The following is a 25,076-nucleotide window of genomic DNA, read 5'->3' as shown; positions in this document are numbered from 1 at the left end:
AATTAATACCTATCTTTTATCTTTATATTAGTTGCATTAAAGATCAAAGCTGCTAAACACCATGAAAACACCGATCCCAAAAGTGGTCTTTCCATTTGGGAGGACCATATTTATCTTATTTTCTCAATCATTCTGTCACCTCATGATTCCTGATCCTCTCAACTTAGATTCCATTGGTTCCCAATTATTTTTTTCTCAATTCCATCCATCGATTTCCTCATCCTTAATTCCTAATTTTTAACTACAAACATCAATACTTCAAGGATGTATTTTAAATCTGATACAATGTGAGCGATTACTATGCATTATTTATTAATTTAATAGGGATTAAATGACAGCAAATGTTAATTGAGATGGTGATCAGTATATAATTACAAGGTGCTTTCAGATAGTATGTTTATATAGGGAATGAGCTCATGGTTGATAGTACTGCAGGCTTACAATGCAGTAGCTTCCTTTCCTGCTGCGACTGTAGTGTTAACGACTTCCTGCAGTTGTGTCTTAAGCTCCCTGATGCTATGTCTTGAGGTCATCAGCATTCTAAGCTATGCCACTCGTTGGTGTTCCTAATATATTGTCATTATGTCCTGAGGTATAGGAATTATTGCTGAATACTGTATGTCTTAAAGCCTGTTTACACTTATGGCACATTAGAGCAAAAAACGTTTTCCATTTTACAGTAATTCACCAGTTAACCGCGTTGAGCACTCAGTGGGTGCTCAACCGTTTAAGCAAATTTTACCTCGCGTCAAATACCGTGTAACAAAACTTCTGGAAGAAATCTGTAAGGTCATTGAATGCAAATGAGAAACACCTATCCCTTCAACTCATTCATATGCTGCTGTACTCACCCTATAACGAGATCCGAGCTCAACAATTTATAAACTCTCTTTAAAATAAAATATATACAGTACATAGGCAAGTTGTATTCAAGATTAATTTAATGTTTAATTTCTGCAGTCATCGATGAATAAATGTTGGGTTTTTTATATGTAGTGTACAGATAATGTTTGGTGATGGACGCATTTTATAGATTATTTTTTATGGTCGGAGACAATGTTTTCCAGCACGATGAATAACATTATGTAGCAAGTAACAATTGCATCTTGATTGATGCTGCAAGATCTGTTCTTGTTATTAATATAAACTTTCTTAAATACTATACAGCAATACTAATTGAAACTACATGTGAAATCTCCAGACATACCTTTAAACGTTTTGAGAATACTGTACAACTGTCAAAATTTTAACAAATTGTGATCCTGTAATCGCACATGCATTACTAGTTATAGAATTCTTTCAAGGCAGCTAGAGATTTGTCATTCTAGTGTCTTAGGTTCAAATCCTTGGTGTTCATACGTGATAATTATCAGATAATTTTTCAGCTAATGTTTGACCTATGACTAGTCTCCGTGTTGAAAGTTAATCATCGTCTTCACAGTTGTTACATTAAAAAATTTTAATTTCTCCTGGTGGGTCATAAAATACACATTAAATGTTAAGCAAAGTTTACTTGCTTTTAGTAATGATATCAGTTTTAACCAAGTGTTCAATGAGATAAAAATATTGAATTATGCTCCACATTGAGTCTGCACTATACAGTACCTTTCTAATTGATATAATAATTTTACAAATCGTTGGCTTAGATCCTCCCTACAGAGCTCAACTTTTAGACTTTCAGCCTTCTATAAAAATATTTATTTTTAATGAGACCTATAAATTCCAGTTTGATAGGCATCATGGTAAGAAGTTTTAACTTCATCCCTTGTTTTTGTGCTTCTGTACTGTTTGAAAAAATAAAATAGTCTAGAAACTTAAAAATTTTGCTTTTCAAAATAATTTTGTTTGGAAATTATTGTCTTGCTACTTGACAATATCTTTTGGCTTGGACTTAATCAATCTCTAAATGAGCAGGTAAGAGCAACGTCAGTTTGTGAGAATGTCACTTGCTTCAACAGTTTCTGTTTTTCAAATGCCATACTTTATCATTCAGTATGCTTGACAATCTATAACCAAGTTTTAATAGTCTTTATCCAAGTCCCTGGATAATGCTTGGGGAGTAGAGAGATGGTCATTGAGGACATCAATGCTGTATAAGCAAGTCCCTGGATAATGCTTGGGGAGTAGAGAGATGGTCATTGAGGACATCAATGCTGTATAAGCAAGTCCCTGGATAATGATTGGGGAGTAGAGAGATGGTCATTGAGGACATCAATGCTGTATAAGCAAGTCCCTGGGTAATGATTGGGGAGTAGAGAGGTGGTCATTGAGGACATCAATGCTGAATAAGCAAGTCCCTGGATAATGCTTGGGGAGTAGAGAGATGGTCATTGAGGACATCAATGCTGTATAAGCAAGTCCCTGGATAATGTTTAGGGGGTTGGAGAGCTGGCAATTAATGCTCTTTAACCAAGTCCCTGGATAATGTTTGGGGAATAGAGAGCTGGTTGTTGAGGGCATTGATGCTTGGGGAGTGGTTTGCTTTTGGCTATGGGAGAATAATATGAAATTTTCCCAGGCTTGAACTCATGAACATGAGATTGAAATGCATACAGTATGTATACCAAAGTAACCAATACTGTACTGTAGAAGTAAATAGTACAAATTGATATTTAATGTTTAATGACTTTTAGTTCATGAATATAGTGGCATGTAATCATAAATAGTCTTTAGGTGTCATTCTCTGAACAAGTCCTCAATAATATCATTAATGCATACTAACATTAATATTAGGATAATTTTAATTGTAGGCAACTCTAGTAATGACCTTCTATAGATTTAGAGACTCAACCATCAGGTTGTAAACAAATTGCATTTATCCATATAGTACCATGTTTACTCTTCATTCTATTGAGACGTGGTCCATTCATTGGTTGTTTGTATCACAATATAAATTGTACAATGTGTATGTTCTGGCTTACCTTTTTGATGTTTTGCTTTGAGCGTTTATCGTTGGTTGTATCCTCGAGCTATGAAAATTGATTATTAATTTGTTAATTGTTATGAACAAGCTTGGAGAATGTGTGCCTGCTTGCTAAAGGCATGCATTATTTTGCTTGTGTAACTATGTTCTGTTCTACCAAAAATTAATATTTGCAGTAGACTAATTATCAGTTGATGGTTCTGAAACACTTTTCTCCAAAGAGTACAGCATACTAAATTCTTCAACGTATTGCACATAGGACCAATTTGTCATTCAAAAGATGGTTGACTATCAGGAATGTAAAGATTTCTGTAGTTCAGAGCACATATAGTAGCATCACTGTAGCTTGGCCGACATTGATTGTGACTAAGCTGAGCTGCTCTTGCAATTTTGTACATGCAACAATGTATTTTCTCATTATGAATATGGAATGTCAGTTTAATGTCCGTTGAGTGAATCTGATTTCATATATCTTGTTGCATTACACATTATGTGGTATCAGCCCATTTCACCTACTCAGCCGCGCTTCGATGACTTTAATTATGCTTTAGTGCATTTATTCACGCTTCAGTACCTCAAAGTTGAGAATTATTTGTAATGTCTTTCTATTTTTAATTGCTCTGTGCCATTAAAATCCCTTCGGGAATTGTATGCGATTTGATAAGTATAGTTTTATATCAACCATTAAGGTGCTAATAGATTTTTTGTTTACTTTTAATATTTGGTTTTTAGGAATAGTTATGAATTAAGATGTGTCCCACATTTGCCCAACTTCACTATGCATAAATTCTTTCCTTTTCAGAGAAACCATTGAAAAAAAGTCTCAGTATTTAATATAGAACTTATAATTGTCAAAGAGAATACATCTTTTTATGAGGTTTACAAGGTGTACTTTTAGGATAAAATCCTAAAATTCTAGGATTTGACCCCTGCAGACCATATGAATTCAAAAGGTAGCATCATAACCACCATGCTACAGTACAATAAAAATAAGAATTATAATATTTTAATGAATACTGTATCTCCGTATTCATTGTGGATAAATGCTCAAAAACATTGCTATTTAAAAAAAGATTTTGCCATACCGGTATTTGCTTTCAGTTTTGTACACATTTATTATGCTAAAAATAAATTTATTTCTGTGTAGAATTTATGAAGAGTTTCTTTTTTCACAGTTAAATTATTATCTTTGAATTGTCCAGTAATGAAGATGTATGTCACTAGTGTACACTAACATGGCCATCCAATCAGCAATCCATCTAAACATGATGTAGATCCTGCTTTGGAGAACAAACCATTTCATGATGGGGATGTGCAATATTGAAGTATATAGTTTAGTATGTTCTTCAAAATGATGCCACTTCATTTCATTTTCAGGTGATAAGACTCTGGATGGTTACCAGAAGAAGAAATATGTTTGCAAATTGCTCTTTATCTTTCTTCTCGGCCATGACATCGACTTTGGACACATGGAAGCTGTTAACCTGCTCAGCTCCAACAAATACACAGAAAAACAAATCGTAAGTTTGCATGTTTTCTGTTGTTTTTGCAATTTCCTCATCCAATACAATTCACAGGTATACTATAAACAATAAATTTTCATATGGCTTATTAGTATCGATAGTCAAGCTTATATCAACATTGTCCTATGTACTGTATAAGCCATCAAAGCCTAATTTTTGTGCTAGCCAATATTGTCGATTGCTTTCTTTAATATGCAAGCCATCGTAGCCATTGTCCTCTGTCTTGATCATAGTCCGCTGCCCTTATTCATAGTCCCCTGTACTGTCCTAGGCAAGCCATCATAGCCTAATATTGTCTTTTTCGTTGTTTTTACTACTCATTAATCACGATGATAATTTGTTTTTTTGTACTTCATTGTTTTGTCTTTTATAATTTTTTTGTACGAGGATGTGTCGATTTTTGTGTGTGTCAAATTTACAATAAATAAATGATTATTGCCCTCTAGTCCAGACTAGTCATCATAGACAATAGACCTCCATCCCTTAACAGCTATCAGAGTTCATTGTCCACCATAGTCATTGCCCTCAGCCCTTTACTAGCTATCACAGTCCATTGTCCTATATCTTATATTAGCCATCACAGTCTTTTTTTCTTACCTCTTTCACTATTCTTTCCTAATAAAAACCAGTCTATTCTTAACCTAACATGTTGATTTGTTTTTCCCTAGGGATACCTATTCATATCTGTACTTGTTAGTGAGAGCAGTGACCTGATGCGTCTCGTCATCCAGAACATCAAGAATGATTTGAACAGCCGTACACCTGCCCACATCAACCTAGCTCTTCACTGTATCGCAAATATAGGCAGCAAGGAAATGTCAGAAGAACTGGGCAAGGAGGTTCCCAAGTTGCTGGTTTCCCCGTAAGTAGACTTGATGTATACTGTAGTTGTCTACCAGAGTATTAGGTGGGTAGGCAATGATAATATGTGATGGCTACTGTATGTATACTTCAAAGGGAGTTTTGTGATTTGTAATGTGACTGCCTTTGGATTTTTCAGAATTATACCATCTTCATTGTTGTTATCATCAACACCGTTACTGAACCATCATCATCGTTATTGTCATCATCATGGCTACAGTATATAACCATCATTACTCTGTTATATTTACTGTACCATCATTGTTATCATCATTAAAATTGAAATTGAAACTTTTAAGAATATCTTATCGATTTTTGAGAATAACTTTTATATATTGTTTTTAATTTTTATCGAAAATCTATTTTATTTGTGCTCTTTGTATCTTACTCATGTTACTGTATATGTTTGTATTTGTTACGAGGGCCTTTTGAGTCAGCCTCGCTGTAAGAGCTCCCCTCGTAAAAGAAAGTTGAATAAATGATAAATAAATTACTGTATCATCATATCAACATTCATCATTACCATATCATCTTTACTGTATCTGTTATCACCATCATCATTACTGCTTGTATATCATCACCTGTACTGTGTTTATCATCACCCTATTGTTATCATCATCAAAACCATGGTTGCTAATAGATATCCATGATTGCTTTGTTAATCCTTATCCTTAGGATAACAAAAACATCACCAATTTATGTTTCTTAACACACTTTTTCAACCAATTTTCTTTCTTTCTAGTGATACAATTGATGAGGTAAAACAGAGTGCATCACTTTGCCTGTTGCGGTTGTATCGCACATCTCCATCATCTGTCCCAGTAGGAGAGTGGGCGTCACGAGTTATTCACCTTCTCAACGACCAACACATGGTAAGAGTGCTTAAGAAAATAGTGATACCTGTATACTGGAGTTACATTTTAAACTAATCACTGCAATCTAGTCAAAACCTTAAAATACTATCAATAGGTTATGTGTTATGTTTGTGGCTTGTGAAGTGCATTTAAATGTTTCTTTGCCCCTTTGTTACCTCCAGAGGTCATTGGATACAGAATATATTTTACAAAATGTACAGCCTCTTCCACTTCTTATGACAACAACCCTTTTGCTATTCCCCGCTCCTTGTATATTGTTGACAGCCATTAATAAAGAAACATGGCTGAGTGTAGTCATAAAGAAAAGCTTGTGTGTTTGTGGGACATGTGTAGAAGGTCCATTTCCAATGTTTTCCTCTGTGATAAAAACTCAGGATCTTTACACTTTCACCAAGCATTGAAATATTACCAAGTAGGCTCATATTGAAATATGTGACTGCTAGTTACATTATTAAGCCAATGGTCTTATTATCTTTTAAATTGTTTGACCCTTGTGCTTCGTACCATGTTTACATTGTGGTGTCAATATTGTCAAATTGAGATCAACATACATTGAAAATTGTAATTTGTGGCTCAATTTTGTTTATTGTTTTTCGGGTTATAGGGTGTTGTGACTGCAGCAACTAGCCTGATTCATGATTTAGTGCAGGCAAACCCAGAAGACTTTAAAGGATGTATTTCATTGGCTGTTTCTAGACTCAGTAGGGTATGTATTTGTATAGAGTATTTCCAATCACTTATTCAATAATTGCTATGTGATTTGTGCATTTTTTTACTTTATTTATTTTAATCTGCTTGCAGATTGTGACGTCATCGTACACAGATCTTCAGGATTATACATATTATTTCGTGCCTGCACCTTGGCTGTCGGTCAAACTTCTGCGATTACTTCAATGCTTTGGACCGCCAGACGACCCAGCGGTTAGAGGTCGTCTGAACGAGTGTATGGAAACAATTCTCAACAAAGCACAGGTAGTAAATTTGAGGCTTGTTTTTATTTAGTAAATAATTTGTAATAATTTTGACATGTACAACAATTAAAACATTAATAAATGTGTAAAAATCTGAAACAAATACAGGTCTGCCTCCAATTAAAAGACAAAATTTGCGGCCAGAATTTTCATGGTCTTGAGCAGCTTTGGTGTCTAATTAGAATAATAAAGATAAAAGACATTTGTTAATTTGTGACCATGGAATAGTGGACTTCAATTGGAACAGTCTGTAATTAGAGGGATCTGTATATCTGTGTTTTGCTTTTATTTAAGCATCATCAGGAAATCATTTCCAGATGATGCTTAAATAAAAGCGAAACGTTGAATAAAATGGCCTTGTAAATTTTTTGGGTGTGACATTCATACTATTTGTAACTCTACATTACATTATTTAGGTCTTTGCATTGCACAGTAATTTTGTAACATGAATAAAATATAAATTACGATATATTATTAATTTCTCAAGTATAAGGTTTCCAGGTTAATCAGGTAATTATTGTTTGTTTCTGCGCAGGAGCCACCTAAGTCTAAGAAGGTTCAACATTCCAACTCTAAGAACGCTGTTCTGTTTGAAGCGATTAGCCTGATTATACACCACGATAGGTAAGACTTGTCTACATCTGTTGTTATTGTTGACTTTTGTTATTGCTGTAATTTTTTCAATTGTTTTTGGTAGTGTTATTAGTTTATATATTTAGTCGCTATCGTTGTTCCTGCTTCTTATTAATCATTTTATTTAATTTGGTGATTGTTACTTATTTACAGTGAGCCTAACTTGTTGGTGAGGGCGTGCAATCAACTTGGGCAGTTCTTACAGCATAGAGAAACCAACTTAAGGTGAGTTGAAGGTGCCTGCTTTGCTTAAAACTCCATGGACCTTTCCGTAAGCCCCGCCCTTTGTATATTGTTGTTAAGCATTTGGTTGATTGGTATGGTTCCTACCTCTTGCATGCCAGGCCCTTGGTTCGAGATTCGGCTGCCCAAAATTTCCACAGTGTATTACATTTGAGGACAAATAAAGAATATAATTATTATAATGTAATGTAATGTATGTATTACAATAGCGTAAATGTACTTAAACGTGCGTTTATAGGACAAGCACATATTCCTAGCCTTGTTCTGATTGGTCATTTGTTAAGTTTGATTGACACTCTGTTATGGTCCATCCCGTTTATTAAAGCATTACTTTTATCTGGTTGTTGTTTTTGTTGTTAGGTACCTTGCACTGGAGAGTATGTGTCTATTAGCATCATCAGAGTTCTCACGTGAGGCAGTCAAGAAACATCAAGAAACAGTAGTAACTGCTTTGAAGGTAATTTGACATAAACGTTTTAATACTCCTCCTCAACTGCTTGAGCAAAGAGAAAGTAAATATTAACTACCTTATATCTGCTAAAACTTGACCTGTTGGCTCATTTGTGCTTAGTTCGTGATAGTGTATTAATAATGATAATATATATTTTCCTCCTTAAAAATGTAAACATCAGATAGGGGAGGCACCAAATTCCTATAACCCTATCAGTTAGAGCTACCAAAACATACAAAGTGAAACAAGAAACAATAGAGCATACAAATGAAAGACAATTTATAAAAAAATTATTCTAATGTGCGATATCAGATATAAAGCAGTAAATCCAATTTTAATGTGGAAAAATGTCACCATATGAATACAAAAGTAAATATTAAAAATGGCAAATATACTAACAAGGAATGTCTGTTTGATCGATATTTTAACAATTAAGGGAAAATTAAGGGAAAAAAATAGGGTTAATAAATAGAAAACAAAATTAAACAAAATATGAAATAAGTAAATAAATATAAATTTAGATATCTGTATAAAGAGATAACATGCATTGTATTAAAATGCTAGTAAACGAGAAATATTTACAAAATAAAGCTTTTCTTCTAAATGGAGGAAGTATGATTTGGATTATTTTGTTGTTTGACAGACCGAACGTGACGTGAGTGTACGACAACGAGCAGTGGATCTACTGTATGCTATGTGCGATAAAACAAATGCAGAGGAAATTGTTGCAGAGATGTTGAATTACTTGGAAAGTGCTGATTACTCTATCAGGGAAGAAATGGTATGGATGTTTGATAATAATAGCACCACCATTGTAATATTCGTATTATACATTCTATTTTGTTATTGTTAATGTCTTCTTTATCATTGTAGTTAATATATTCATCATAATCAACATTTTTATCATCATCATTATGATCATCATAATCATCAACATTATTATTATCATTATCATCATAAACTTATTATCTTCATCATCATTACTCTCATCATTATCATCACTATCTTTGTTTTCTGTCATTACTATAATTTCCTCAATCCTCCTTTCCCTATCACATACAAGCTTTGCATTTTTTTTTTTATTATCCTTAACAAAGAATGTTATGAAAACATTATTCCTAACATCTCTTGTTTGCAAAATCACAGTATGTACAATATTCTGTTTGTTGACAGGTATTGAAGGTAGCCATTCTAGCCGAGAAGTTTGCAGTTGATTACACCTGGTACGTGGACACCATTTTGAATCTGATTCGCATAGCAGGTGACTATGTCAGCGAAGAAGTGTGGTACCGCGTCATTCAAATTGTCATAAACAGAGATGATGTCCAGGGATATGCAGCAAAAACATGCTTTGAGGTAATTTATCTTTATGTATAATTAACGGAAATATTCATTTATTTAGTATAATGAGATATTATTTTACAAAAATTTAGTAACATTCATAAACAATTAATTTTTTTTTTCTTTTGGTTCCATAAAGTACAGTAGGAAATTTTGTAGGTAAGCAAATAATTGGTTCAACAAAACAGATTGGTAGGGGCATTGATAATGCGAGTCTTCTTGAGGTTATAAAGCGCAGTTCTTTTCCCGGGTCAACGTGTCCACATACTTCAGGTGTTGCTTCTGGTAATCAATCAGGAGCAGGCAACCCCACCAGGTACCCATTTATACTCCTGGGTGGAGAGAAGCAATGCAGATAAAGTGCTTTGCTCAAGAACACAAGCAAAAAAATGCGCAGCGAGGTATTGAAACCCCGACCTCAAACAAAAACGTTCCCATTGCGCCAAACCGCCTTCGACCACTTGCTGCTGATGGGCATTTGAACTTCTTCATAATTTAATTTTCTAATGTAACCATCACTCGGTTTATAGCAGCTTAATTATGGTAATACACAGATCTAAGGCTTTCTTTCAATACTCTATTCCCTCAGGCTCTGCAGGCTCCAGCTTGCCATGAAAACATGGTCAAAGTAGGCGGCTATATCCTTGGTGAATTCGGTAACCTTATTGCTGGAGATCCTAGATCAAGGTGAGTCAAGAAATTTGCATGCAGGTGTTTACAGTTGTACGGTTCATCATTTTAGATTGTGGATGAAGATTGATAATTTTATGACAAATTACTTGTATGCAAGTAGAGTAATCTAAGCTGTTTTCTCGCAAAACAACATTTTTACATACAATCACTTGCACATGAGTAGATTCTGCTTAGTTTCTAACTTAAAAGGAAAGACTCTCATGTGGTATCATTCATACATGAACACATTTTCACAGTTGCTACTTTAAAAGGCATCATCTTTATGTATTCACATGAGTAGATTCCACTAAGCTAATACCTCGCAAGGCATCATCCCTATGTGGAATCACTCAACACATGAGTAGATTCTGCTAAGCTAATACCTCGCAAGGCATCATCCCTATGTGGAATCACTCAGCACATGAGTAGAGCTAATACCTCGCAAGGCATCATCCCTATGTGGAATCACTCAGCACATGAGTAGATTCCACTAAGCTAATACCTCGCAAGGCATCATCCCTATGTGGAATCACTCAGCACATGAGTAGATTCCACTAATCTAATACCTCGCAAGGCATCATCCCTATGTGGAATCACTCAGCACATGAGTAGATTCCACTAAGCTAATACCTCGCAAGGCATCATCCCTATGTGGAATCACTCAACACATGAGTAGATTCCACTAAGCTAATACCTCGCAAGGCATCATCCCTATGTGGAATCACTCAACACATGAGTAGATTCCACTAAGCTAATACCTCGCAAGGCATCATCCCTATGTAGAATCACTCAGCACATGAGTAGATTCCACTAAGCTAATACCTCGCAAGGCATCATCCCTATGTGGAATCACTCAGCGCATGAGTAGATTCCACTAAGCTAATGCCTCGCAAGGCATCATCCCTATGTGGAATCACTCAACACATGAGTAGATTCTGCTGAGCTAATGCCTCCCAAGGCAATTTCCTCTTGCAATTATTCACACAGCAGATTCAGCCAATATGCTGCCTTGCAGTGCAGTATAATGGTTTTTGAGAAAAATGAAATTAAAACTAAACTTAAATCAGAAAATGCATGCTCAATCTGAGATAAATATTTTCTTTACACCATTTACATTCTGCATATATTTTTTCTCATTCCTTTCTTGCAGTCCTCAAGTTCAGTTTGAGCTCCTTCATTCCAAATTCCATTTGTGCAGTGCTCCAACCCGGGGATTACTGCTCTCTACCTATATCAAGTTTATTAACCTGTTTCCAGAGATAAAACACACAATTCAAGAGGTAAGGTCAAATGTCATACAAATATAGAATACTATGTTTTTTGGAAGTTGCTTGTGTTCTTAGGCAAGACACTTTATATTCTACCTACCCAGGAGTACAAATGAGTACCAGCATATGCTGGACTTGCTTTTTGGAAGGAGTGGCGAAATCTAGTCTAGCCCAAATGCCAAGGAAAGAGAGAGGGCACTCACTGCCTGTGAGACCAGAGTTTCAGGATTTGACCTCTACCTTACCTGTGTTAGTGGGTGTATTTAAATTTCGGTAAAAGCTGAGTTAATGCATAAAATGATGGAAAGATTATTTGCTTGTAATATACATTTGTTTTTTGTGACAGGTTCTGCAAACGGACAACCAGCTAAGAAATGCAGATGCAGAACTACAACAACGTGCTGTGGAGTACCTGCATTTGTCAAATAGGACAAGTACAGAGGTTCTGGTAAGAAAGTATTCTCTTTATAAATCATTTTAAAGATGATAATGGAATAGGGAAGGTATCGCTTCCTTCCCTCTTTATAACTGTTAGGTAGCCAACAAAAATATAATTTTGATTCTTAATACTATGTTACTTTGCAAACATAAATACTACAGGCCACAGTTCTTGAAGAAATGCCACCGTTCCCGGAAAGGGAATCGTCTTTACTTGCCAAATTGAAGAAGAAAAAACCCTTGGGATTCCAAGAGGAAGAAAAGGCCAAGACAAAAGCCATGCCTGGAGTGTCAATCAACAACGTAGGAGGCGAGAGCAGCACAGATGATGTGCCACCACCGGTACGTAATATCCAATTTGATTTAAAAATTTGAAACTTTTTTAAACTTAAAATGAAATCAAAATTCACACATTTTGAAATACTGGGGATACCTTCCAGACTTAAAAATTTGTCCTCTTAATAGGAATACCCCTATTCAGGGGACACTAACCAAAAATGTAAAATTTTCCCCTTAATAGGGGTTTTGTCATGTTTTCATTATATTTTTATTGACATATGAATCAGTTACAGTAGAATTAAAACTAATTTATAGCAATAGTTTGCAATGCAAATACAATTTATTGATAATATATAATCAGCAGAAATGTAATTAAAACAACAATAGTTTTGTATTTTACCAATACTATTTCATGATGCAATGTTAATGACCATTTTTTTTTTTTTTATATTTTGCTTTCTATTTGAAGGATGTAGCATGAATGAGTAAAGACTTAGAATTACTAGGGTACATGTTTTATTATAGGGGTTATTTGACTATTTGGCACACTCAGAAACTGTCCCCGCCCCTTAATAGGGGTTGGCCGTAGTTTTAAAAGATATATTGGCCCTCGTTTCAAGGAAAGTGTCTACTTAAAAGGGGTGTCCCAAAGGAGGGGTTGTACTGTATAGAAAATAGAGAATTTACTGAAAAGATAATTCAATTAATTTGGCGTATTTTCTTCCAGTCTCAAACGTTGCCAAGCGCACCGGCACCATCAGTTGACCTTCTTGGTTTGGATGCGCAACCAGCAAGTTTTTCTGCACCGCCCGCAACCAATAACTCTTCTTTACTTGTCGACATGTTTGGTGGTGCTCCGTCTGCTCCTCCCCCAAACTCTGTGTCTATTGGCGATCCAAACACTTTGTCCCCTGGTGCTGAAGAAAATTTCAACAAGTAAGCAAACCTTGATTATTCCTTGTGATTAATTTTAAAAACACACAATTCAGCATAATCATAAGAAATTACGGTTTTTAGTACATTTTATTGTTTCAAAACTTGCCAAGACAAAGCTACCTTTGTGTCTTGTACTCAATCTTTGGAACAAGCGTTATAGCTCCTGACATCATTGCCGTATGCACAAATATATATCATCTTGTTACTACTTTTCAATTTATTGTTTTAAGCTGTTTTGAGGGCGCTGTGTACAAATGATGGAAATTAAATTCTGCTTTGAATGATTCATGAGTTTGTACATGTTTACATGTTGTTCATCAAGTTTATTCACTTTTTGTTTTTGGAGTGGGAGTTTTCATATGTTGTTAATTGGGCTTTGGTACTGCTACTGTGCACTTGTAATTGCACTTTTCTTGGTGTTACTGTTATCTTCATACAGTGTATTACCTAATTATACCTTTAAAACTATTTCTCTCTAGATTTATCTGCAAGAACAATGGTGTACTTTTTGAAAATGAGCTTCTTCAGATCGGTGTGAAGTCGGAATATCGAATGAACCTTGGGAGAGTAGGGCTATTCTTTGGTAATAAGACATCCTACCAGTTCACAAACTTTACCACACAGGTGACCTGTCCGGCAGATCTGGCCTCGAAAATTGCCGTCCAAACAGATTCAGTTGGTGATACAATTGAGTGTGGCGCTCAAGTTCAACAGATGATTAATGTGGAATGCATTGAAGATTTCTCAGAGGCACCCAGGATTAACATTTCATTTGTGTAAGATGTAGATCTTTTCCAGGTCCTGTTTTGTTTATTATTATGAAATTCTTAGATAGAGATACTGTTACTGCTCTATTAGCCTTAAAGCCAGGACCCGATTTTTCTAAGACACAAAAAGGGTGTTTGACAAAAAAAATTGGGATCAGTTAATTAGATACAGATTTTGGAATATTTAAACACTGGGGGAAAAAAGCGGTTATGCCCCCTTTACCCCATTTTTTAAATATTTAAAAATCTATCTAATAAAGTGTTCCCAAGTTTTTCAAGTACTGATATTACCACTACTGATGATTGTGACTGAGAGAGATCATAAATAATCAAATAATTAGTAAATATAAATAAATATTAATATAAATATAATATAAATAAATTATATATATATATATATATATATAATAATGATATATATAATATAATATAAATATAATATAAATGATGATTGTGACTGAGAGAGATCATAAATAATAAAATAATTAATAAATATAAATAAATATTAATATATATATAATATAAATAAATAATATATATATATGATAATGATATATATAATATAAATATAATATAAATAAACATAAATAAATAATAATAATTATTAGTTACATTTTACAATGATTGCTTTAAGAAAAGAAGTTTTTTTTTCCTCATTGTCTTCTTTGTACAGCTACGGTGGCGCTAAGCAGTTTGTGAATCTGAAGGCTCCTATTATGGTTTCTAAATTCTTCCAGCCGGCTGAGATGGGCTCTTCTGATTTCTTCTCCAGATGGAAACAGCTTAATCAGTAAAAAAACTGCTCCTTAATTCAATTCTGATATACGTATTTAATTTGGTTAGAATATCCAAAACATTTTGGCACAGTGCACTCTGGATTGTGAGGGTGGAGTGGGGGTTGAATCCCAGCCTGGTAATTTATTTGTGTCCAGGTGCAAGGCACATCTTCATTTGTCTGCCCACCCTGAAGTATAAATTAATGTGATGTGAGTGTTCTGTGTTGAATGTAATTTTAACTACAAATACCAGGAAATGGAGGAGGTTACTCACTGTCAGAATTGACTGTCAAAATTATAATCCAAACTGGTGGATTGTCATGTTAAATTTAGTAGAATAATTTAAAAATGAAAGAACTTTTTCATCAGAATTTTTCTTGTTTTTGATGTTTATTGTTGTATTCTGTGTTTGTAATATTTATTAGCTAGTTTATCAGAGTTACTGTTGATATTTTCAGCCCAGCGCAAGAAGCACAGAATATTTTCAAGGCCGCCCTTCCAATGGACAGACAGGCAAATAATACAAAGGTAGGTAAACAATTAACATATTTCAATAAATTCATGTGTAATTAACTGATTTTCTTATTGTTTTCGTCAGGAGATTCAGTGGGAATGATTTTTTGCCCCACTTGTTATTGTACTGAATTCTTAGTTTGTTCCAAAAAACGTGTGGAATATGACTGCAGTATCCGCTGCTACATGGGGATTGCATTCATCACTAGCCACTAAGCACAAGCTCGGTGGTCTAGTGGTTAAGACACCAGACTAGATATCTAGGTGGTGTGTTCGCTTCCTACTTAAATCACTTGCAAGATATTTTTTTTTTGCAAGTATTTGGGAAGGTACAGAGCATTGGGAAGGACTAAACATAATACCTAACTGATTATCCATATCCACACTGAAAGTTTATACTCTACTATTTTCTGCAGTTTTATTGATTTAAACCTTATGGAATTTCAAATGTGCATGAATAAATCCATTGTTCCAAATTGTTAGTATTTATGTAATGTTTTGCTAAATTATCTTCCAGCTTGTCGGCTTTGGAATGGGATTGTTGGAAAATGTTGACCCCAACCCGGATAACTTTGTCTGCTCTGGAATTCTACAAACAAGAAACCTACAAATTGGTTGCCTCATGCGACTGGAACCAAATGCACAGGCCCAGGTGAGTAAATTTTACAGACTGTAATTTGTACCATTATTACCATAAATTTTTGAATAAGCACCGCAACACTTACGCAATTTTTGGAGGCTCCAGTGCGGTGCATATTCGAGAGCGGTGCTTTCCATGCCCATTCCCATGTTACCTATCACACATACTCCTGTAGTTTGGTAGCCCTATCATAGACATCATCGTAAATAAACGTTTATAAAGATTTGTGTTTTCGTCGTGTTATTTATTCATTTGAACGCTGCATACATTGTATTTCAAACACTGTTTCTCAAAGTGTTTTATTAGACACGCGGTGCTTATTCGAAATAGAATAATCTTAGTGAAAAAAAGTCATGTGTGATGCGCTGCCTATTCAAGAGCGGCACTTATTAAAGGATTTCCGGTATTTACCCTACTGTTGGTAAATTTTTTAAAAATTTGCAGCTCAAGGGATAGTGTTAAAAATTGATATGAACTGAAATTTATTGTCATATCTTGAAAAAGCTGCATTACTTGTCTTAATGGGGTTTGTGGTGTTTTTGAAATAACTTTTTTGTGGGGGGGTGGGGATTCACAGTGCTATATGTTGCCAGTTGGTGTGATGGTGATGATGTTGATAATATCGATAAAGATTTTGACTATAATAATGATGATGATGATAATGATTATAATAATAATGATAATGTTGTTGGTGTGAGGTGGGGTGGTGGTTACTTTGATAATCAACTGATTGATTAATTAATTTATTGATTTTACAAACTTATTCCATTTTTCCCAGATGTATCGTCTTACTTTAAGAACCAGTCAAGAGAGTGTATCAAAGGAATTGTGTCGGTTGTTATCGACACAGTTTTGATCAACACCACTCCTCACCAGTTGTTAATACCACTTGCACCTGGATCAATATTGCACTTGTTTTTCATTCTAAATAACTCTTGCAATAGTATTCGTGACATATTCTTTCATAACTATCGTATTAGTTACTCCAATATAAGAAGAAAGGTACGTACAATATGTGAATTTATGCGAGAGTTACAATAACAATCTAAGGACAAAACACATATTGAGTGAATTACAAAATAGGGTGAAAATACATGTTATTTTATGTGTAGAATGTTTTAAAACCTAATTGGTGTTGTATTTGACTGTTAAGAATAGTCTGTAGTGTATGTGTTTCTAGTACAAGATAGATAAAAGTATATTTTCTCCACAGATATAAGATTAATACAGTACCTTGTATATACATTTAATCATCTCAGTAAATCCCCAGTGGTACTGTTAAGGCTCCAAATTTTCTGGAACGTTTGTGATATATTCTCAAATCCCTTTTGCTGATACATGATTAATTGTGATGATCTCAATACCAATTCATAATTCATATTATCCAGTTAAGCTACGTAAAAATCTGTCTTAATTACCGTGTTCTTAATCTACTGATCTTGATGCATAAACTACTGTATGCTCAATAGAAACATGAGAAATATATGTAAGCCCTATAGTACTTAGTTAATCTTAATTATACCTATTTAATCTCCCTTATACATAGTTAATCTTTATTATACCTAGTTAATTTCCATTATAGCTAGTTAATCTCCATTATTATACCTAGTTAATCACTAAGCATTAGATTTACGTATCTTTACTAATGTTTTAGTGGTTAATAATGATAAAACTAGGTTATCTTTAATATGGTTTGTCTTAATGGTACTTAATTAATCTCCATAATATCTGGAGAATAGCAGTAGAATCTGCTTAATCCTTTATATTTCCAACAACCATTTCTCATCCAATAATTTTGAGCATATTGGTCTAAATAATAAAGCAGTTTTTATATAGCACATCATGAAAATAAGGCTAAAACCTAATGGAACACATACACAAATCCCTGGTGGAGAATTTCATATAATTGCTGATATTATTCAGCTTAATGGCATTCGGTCCTAGCTGGTACACACAAGGTAACCACCATGTACCACTTATTAATCGAGGTGGAGAGATGGCTGTAAAGTGCCTTGCCCAAAGACAAACACAATTGACAGTGCAGTTTGACCTTTGACCGCAAGCTTGAAAGGCTGAATCACAACCACTGTGCCAACTGCCCTATTGGTATTGGATTACAAATTTGTGTATAACCATATATATACAATTTGGCCAAATCTATATATCCAGAGAACGTAGAACGTCCGGTAGGACGGTCACTCATGATTGATTGCATTTTAGCATCACATCGTCGCGCAAATCGAAAGCGCCCTAATAATACAATACCAATGATCAAACAAAGACATTGAAAGGAGCAGAAATGTCTAGAGAAATTTGTGAAGTGCATACTTTTATTTATTTTCCGAATGTTTGTTTTCCATTTTGAAGCAATTTGGATATTGTTTCTTCCACAAAATTTAAAAGAAGGAAAGTATAAAGAGTTGTGAAGACATTAAATGAACTGAGATTCAATGAATTTGTGAGGGGGATTCAAATGATGGTGTTAAAATTGTAAAATAAGAAATAATGGATTTGTATATGAAAAATATCAATTTAAAAAGCATAAATAGAAAAAAAAATGTAAAAAAAGAGCAATGTTGTATTTCAGTGATATGTCATGGTATGTTTGTTTTTTTTTTTTATATTTTTGATTTTATTCCAATGAATTATTAAATGCATTCTGAATGAACAATCCCAAATTGTTCTGAATAATGCTAAAGAAATTCCAAATTAAATTGATAACTTAAATTTTAACCAAAAAAAATAAAACAAATTATGATTGATGACAGCCAAAGCATGTTTATAATAGAAATATCATTTCTCTGCTAAGTGTTGCTAAGACTAACAATCACACTATTGCCCTTGTTAAATTAGCGCAACATATTTTCATAGTTAAGATTCAAATTTAGTTGAATGTGTATTTTTATTCTACATAGACCTTTCATTTTTTGTGTTTAAAACTAAAAATGTCAAATTAATATATGGATATTGATGGAAGGAGGATAAATGTTAATTTTATACCCATTCCAGAAAAGAACAATGTTTACATTAGATATTTTTGGTCCAAATATTGATATAAAAATAGGAATATTATTATTTTTATTGATATTATGATATGAAGCAATTTACACAGTATAGTAAACTCAGCTTTTCTTTATTTTATGTATTTGTAGAAGTAGGCAGAAGAGGCTAGATATGTAAATAACACTCTTTCTAAGAAATTTTAAACAAACAACGTTTGTGTATTCGTGTTCCATCGTAAAATACATGTAAAAGATGATGAGGGTCAAACATTGATTATTATTGTTATTATTACTATTATTCATATCAATATAAAATAGCTGTTATTTTTTATTAATATTGTTATTATAATTAAGATTGTTATCAGTATAAGAATTATATTATTACTCATGATTCTTCATGTTGAATTTATTCATGTTTTTATAAGTTGATGCAAAATTATTTTATTGTATAAAGAACATAATGTGATGTTGAATACAGTATGTTAAAAAATATTGGTTGAGGCCTATTTATGGCACTGGAGCATAGTATGTAATCTTAAGTATACCTTGTGCTACTACAGATAAGTGCGATTTAAAGATTTACATTCACTGAGCTGACACAGAAAACCGTTATATTATGTAACGACAGCAGCTCATATGCCATTGACAGTGCGTAGTTTGTTTACTGCTAATCATATTACTACGCATAGGCCCACATATATAATTTAAAGTGACAACAAATACTGGAATGGTCAACTGAAAATAAAGTATAAAATTTAATTACTGGATATGATAATATGGGATGTTTATATTATTTTTCTTAATTACATGATAAAAGATAATGATAGATATATTAAATGGACTGATCCCTATCCACACCTGATGTTACCTACAGCTTATCTGGCTTTGATTGATACACTCAACTGCACGGTCGTTGAGCCTGGAGATGTCGTTGGTTAATGTACCAAACTTTATGATGTAATAAAACAAAGAGTATCCCAACATTCAGTACTATTACTGTGTTTGCATGTCTCTTTTAGTTTTCTGCTTATTGTATTACTGTAACAAAAGGAACGTCGCTACATTGTGTTTTTTTTTTCCAAATAATATTAATATGAAAAATTAAATATATTAAAAAGGAAAAACATTTCCAATCCATCTTGAAGTCATTTTCAAATTAAGTTAGATACAGTTTGTAGATGCATTTTGTATATCACTTGAATTTGAATTCAAGTTTGTGTCGACAAACGTCGTTCCTTTGTAAGCGTAATTTTTCTATTAACGATTTATTCTTAGCTTATTCTAATTCGTAATATTAATATCTTACATTATGCTTCTTGCCAACATTGCTTTTAAAGCTAGTTTTACATTAGGCAAATTTATTCACGCGAATCGAAAGCTTTATTTTGCTTCCTGAGCTCTGATTGGTTGCGCACTTTTTCGCTTCGCAAAAAGTGAAGTAGTTTGAACAACTGATTCGCTGAAGCGAGAAACTCTGATAGAAGTGTGAATGCGCATGGTCATGGACCGACGCTTTTGATTCGCGTGAATGAGTTCGCTTAGTGTAAAACTCGGCTTTAGCGCTTCACATTATTACGCCCGGTCATTGGATCAAGCACATACAGAACACATACTCAGTTTCCGATGGGGAATTCAATAATGTTGTAGTTAGTAATCAGCGCATTTTATGTTTAAATTGACCAGTTACCCACTTTTACTCCTGGTATTTGGTGGAAGTAGGCCTGATCGGCAATATCAAAGCTGTTAATTTGATTTAGCAGTCAGTTTTTTACGTAAGATATTATCTGTTTTGAATGTCCTCGAGTAGCATCTGTCGTGCATCCGTACTACGCTTATCAACTATTACTACCGAAACGGACATGATATTTTGAACCGTCATTATCATATTGACACAATAATTGCCGAGCTATTTATGTTGTAATACCAATAATTTGCGTGGAGAAATATTGTTAGTCTAGACCCTCTCTCCGCATTTAATTGCCACGATTTATAGTGGAGTTGTTATTATAAAAAGTTTCTTAAATTAGGCGCATACAAATCCTTAGTGACATCGTATGTTATAGCACAGATCCTAGTTTGGTGAGAAGGATCGTACCACTAGTGTACGCGCCACCGATTCTAGACTTTAATGTGTGGGGATGACTTATTCATGGCAAATTGATTGGCCGAGCGGTTAAGACGGGAACGCTCGCCTATGGTTCCGGTGGTGGAACAAGTCTTCTCGGATAAGGACTCTAAACACAATTGGCTCGTGTGCACTTTAAAGAAACCATTACATCATGCGAGAAGAGTAGGGGGTTACCCCAGTGTACTGGTCCATTTCCAGTCCCCTGTCCGGCCACAGAAGGAGCGTTTATGTCGCGGTCCATGTCAGGTATCCATCCTACCTGCGAATCCTACCACACTCCGTAAGCAAGATCATACACACTAGCTACGTAGTATGTTGATTTAATTCTCTGATATTGTGCTAACGAAGAATTAGTTAGAAACTCAATGAGTTTGCTGAAATCATGTACTGTTAACAATCACTTTTACCCCAACTTATAATGGACTAGTCGAGAGAGTAAACATTCTCGCACGAGTTATTGGTTAATGCCTGGTTGTAATTGTCATTAGTCAAGACAAAGTTGGTTGACCTGTGAGATAGTAATATTCGGAAACTGATTTCGGCGGAAATTTTTCCAATTTATAAATATTAATTTTATATTGTGACGGCAGTGTTTGACAGGCTAATCTTCGAATGATCAGATTGCCTGTACGTAAGTAGTTGACTTGGAATGGCAACGTCAGTTTTGAAGCACTCAATCCAATCGATATTGAAGGAAGTTGATGCAATCCCTCGAAAAAACCAGTCACCATTTTCGAGAGAGGGTTTTCGTCCGTTTCGTTGCCACACATTTAAATATTCTACCTTAGTACCCTTCCCCATCGACCAGCGAGTTGATAAATGCGGTTGTGTTACCACAGAATCCGTAGAAAAGACTACACTGACTTCTGGTAACGTTGCACCCGCGTGTGCTACTGAAAATGTCATATACCACGGAGACGCCTCCCCCGGGTTAGATGAAACGCCATTTAGATCGTCATTTGAAGGTGTGTCCCGCGGGTTAGATTTGACTCCATATAAGTCGGCATGTAGTAGGCCTACTAGGCCTACTTGTGTAGGCCTACTACCACAACAGACAGATCGATCTGTAAAAGCGCCAGATTCATCAATTATTAAAGGTAAGGATGCCATTTTTATTATAATGAATCATCAGGAACACATACATATACTGTGTATTATTTACTCCATATGTTACAGGCCTATATAATGCATTATTCTAACACTGTTTTTCTTTTAAATAGGCCATTAAGCTGTTATAGCTTTTTGCACGCATTTGCTTTGAAATTAATAATATTAATATTATTATTTTAATCATCGCCTTTAAGAAGTCACTAGTTTACTCAACATTTTATTTTGCACTACAGCATGTAGTGCAAAATAAAATGAAAAAATAAATAAAATGAGTTTGTAACCTAGTGTCTTTGATTACTTATTTATATTACTCTACGTGTGTATGGAGCACTTTCGTCTTCATGATCTGATTCAAACTAACCACGCAGATTATATACTGTCTCTTATACACATCTAGATGTGTATAAGAGACAGTATATATATATACCTATTTATAAAGCATAACATCTTATATCATAAAATTATATTTTATGATATAAGGTTAGGTGCCTGTCTTCGCTATTCAATTACGATTACTCATAAATTAATTGTTATTGCATTGGAATCAATTTACTACCGCAGCCTAATCACATTATAGCGTGCTTCAGTTTTATCAGTTCAAATATTGGTGCCATAAAGCGTTATAAAGCGATTAATCGAGGAAAATCCTCGTTAAAACACTTGGAAACTGCAAACTTAAGCGCCTCATGTAGGCCTAATTATTATACTGTAGGCCTACGTAATTAATGGTTGTTTATCCTCAAAATTGCAATTATATAAATTTATTATAGTAAAAGAAATTAAATTAAAATTTATGCATACCGTCACACTAGCGATTAGTGAATATGATAAAATCAGGTCTAGATTTTTGGGTGTGAAAAAAATGCATGTAAAATCAATCGAACATATCATTTTACATAGAAGGGGTTTAATCATAGGCCTAATTCCATTAAGGGAAGCGAAATGACTCGGAGAGGTCGACAAGTAATATGGGAACGAATGCATACATCTACGGTAGGCCCTCGACGCAATGATAGCTCATTTTATCACTGGACATGCCCACGTAGTTTGGCTAAGCGTGCTATCTCAATTGCGTTTTTATTGTTTAATGCAATTATGTATTTTATAATAAATCATACTAATTGGCATCTATTGATATTCATCCCATTCATTATGGTGACAACCATAATCAAAAAAAAAAAAAAAATTGTCATAGACCCCAAAATAGATAAGTTAAAACCTAATACCTGATCTATAACCTCATTGAGTATTATTAAATAATAACTCAATGGGTGTGAAAGCATATAGCATGTAACAGGGGTAGGCCCATATAAACTTTTATCTTTAGATATAAACACATCATTAACTTTGTTTATAGACGATATACTCTCCCTTTCCGTGGATTCTGTAGTCTTATAACGGTTGTTTTTGCCAATTATTGTGATAATGTTTTTTACTACTACCGATTCGAGTGCCTTTGCTCAGCAACGCATCGCTCATAAAAGTCAATACAGTTTACTTTAAAATTCCGGAACATTAAACGCACTAATTCAACGTGTATATAGACTGAAATCAGTTTATGGTTTTCGAAAGGTCAAATTCCGTACAATTTACACAAATTTTATTGTACCGTGGTACACTATAATTCGATGGCAAACATCATTCGACGATTGGTGTTTTTTACAAGAAATCATGTTTCAGGCCTTGCTAATTACTGTACTTAGTAATTATGCATGACGTTGCCATAAACGCACACCTCTCTCTCTTGCTTGAAGTTGTATTACTAACTACGACACTTCTTTTGTTTGTAAGCATAGTTATTGTACAATAGTAAAAAAGCTTTTGAGGGCGCCGCACAACACTATTGCACTTATAGCCTATTTTTTCATAACCTGTTCCTATGTAGATCATTCATTATTTAAATAGTTTTTTTAGCACAGTTAAGTGATTGTAGATAGAAACTTTTTATATTTCTGTCCCTGAAACCTGTACTCAGAAGTACCGAGATTGTGCCGGCTGAGGATACGTTTTCATCATGGGTATAGGGTTTTATGTAAAAAAACTTTGGGAGTCTGTGTTACGTCCGTAATAAGGTGAAATGTTTTGTATCTTTAATTGGACCAGGGAACAGTTAATTTCACTTGCCTGATTGGACAGTTTTTATTTATTTCAGCTAAGCCTAATATCCTACTGTAATTTTCTTCTGTCGCTTTGTTTATAAGTAATGTTTCGTCAAATAAATTTATTTAATTAACAACATTACATTTTTTCATACTCTAGAGAACAGGAATCCATGTTTCTATTCGACGTCTATTAGCAATGGTATCTCATCGGAAGATGATACGATTGCATGTAGGGGTGAATCAACATCACATAGGCCCAACATAGCTTCAAAGCGTTCAGGTTGGTAAATTTAACCATAGATAATTTTTACGATGAATAACTTTTATATATTGGAGTTTTCGCAAGCTTATAAGAAACGATAAAGAATACGGTTCAGGGGCGGATCCAGAATTTAAAAGAGGGGGGTTCAAAATGTTTCCAAAAAACTCCCCCAAAATGAAAGAGGGGTCCCGGGGGTCATTTCCGGGAAAATTTTTATTCCTAGATGGCCGGAAATGAGCTTTCCCGACTTCTGAGGAGTATTTTCGTACATAAATTAATACGACGGCGAACCAAAAACAGTGTGTATATTTTATTTAATTGAAAACTAGTTGGGCTAAGCCTAGTTTGTCTGATCTTCAAAC

The 25,076-nt window shown here is 34.2% G+C and overlaps 2 protein-coding genes across 2 annotated transcripts in view; both read left to right on the top strand.

The window, feature by feature from the left end:
• The window catches only part of LOC117100103 (AP-2 complex subunit alpha-2-like), a 31,424-nt gene extending 11,322 nt beyond the window's left edge, over positions 1 to 20,102 (top strand). The window contains exons 4-23 of the mRNA XM_033239653.1: positions 4,301 to 4,443; positions 5,115 to 5,308; positions 6,050 to 6,179; positions 6,787 to 6,888; positions 6,984 to 7,154; positions 7,689 to 7,777; positions 7,940 to 8,011; positions 8,390 to 8,486; positions 9,124 to 9,261; positions 9,654 to 9,836; positions 10,411 to 10,508; positions 11,644 to 11,773; positions 12,108 to 12,209; positions 12,362 to 12,541; positions 13,206 to 13,414; positions 13,894 to 14,190; positions 14,855 to 14,971; positions 15,416 to 15,485; positions 15,988 to 16,122; positions 16,889 to 20,102. Of these exons, the coding sequence (XP_033095544.1) occupies positions 4,301 to 4,443; positions 5,115 to 5,308; positions 6,050 to 6,179; positions 6,787 to 6,888; positions 6,984 to 7,154; positions 7,689 to 7,777; positions 7,940 to 8,011; positions 8,390 to 8,486; positions 9,124 to 9,261; positions 9,654 to 9,836; positions 10,411 to 10,508; positions 11,644 to 11,773; positions 12,108 to 12,209; positions 12,362 to 12,541; positions 13,206 to 13,414; positions 13,894 to 14,190; positions 14,855 to 14,971; positions 15,416 to 15,485; positions 15,988 to 16,122; positions 16,889 to 16,966 (2,735 nt within the window). The 3' untranslated portion in view covers positions 16,967 to 20,102. The remainder of the gene's footprint in view (positions 1 to 4,300; positions 4,444 to 5,114; positions 5,309 to 6,049; positions 6,180 to 6,786; positions 6,889 to 6,983; positions 7,155 to 7,688; positions 7,778 to 7,939; positions 8,012 to 8,389; positions 8,487 to 9,123; positions 9,262 to 9,653; positions 9,837 to 10,410; positions 10,509 to 11,643; positions 11,774 to 12,107; positions 12,210 to 12,361; positions 12,542 to 13,205; positions 13,415 to 13,893; positions 14,191 to 14,854; positions 14,972 to 15,415; positions 15,486 to 15,987; positions 16,123 to 16,888) is intronic.
• A 628-nt stretch (positions 20,103 to 20,730) lies between these two features.
• LOC117100134 (ALX homeobox protein 1-like) overlaps positions 20,731 to 25,076 on the top strand; it is a 7,241-nt gene continuing 2,895 nt past the window's right edge. Inside the window, exons 1-2 of the mRNA XM_033239716.1 lie at positions 20,731 to 22,337; positions 24,610 to 24,732. Of these exons, the coding sequence (XP_033095607.1) occupies positions 21,890 to 22,337; positions 24,610 to 24,732 (571 nt within the window). The 5' untranslated portion in view covers positions 20,731 to 21,889. The remainder of the gene's footprint in view (positions 22,338 to 24,609; positions 24,733 to 25,076) is intronic.

Source organism: Anneissia japonica, unplaced genomic scaffold, assembly GCF_011630105.1.
Source record: "Anneissia japonica isolate Jap-2015-1 unplaced genomic scaffold, ASM1163010v1 scaffold241_len727266_cov204, whole genome shotgun sequence".
Classification (NCBI taxonomy): Eukaryota; Metazoa; Echinodermata; class Crinoidea; order Comatulida; family Comatulidae; genus Anneissia; species Anneissia japonica.
The sequence above is the reverse complement of the archived record's forward strand: the minus strand, read 5'-3'. Positions and strand labels throughout refer to the sequence as shown.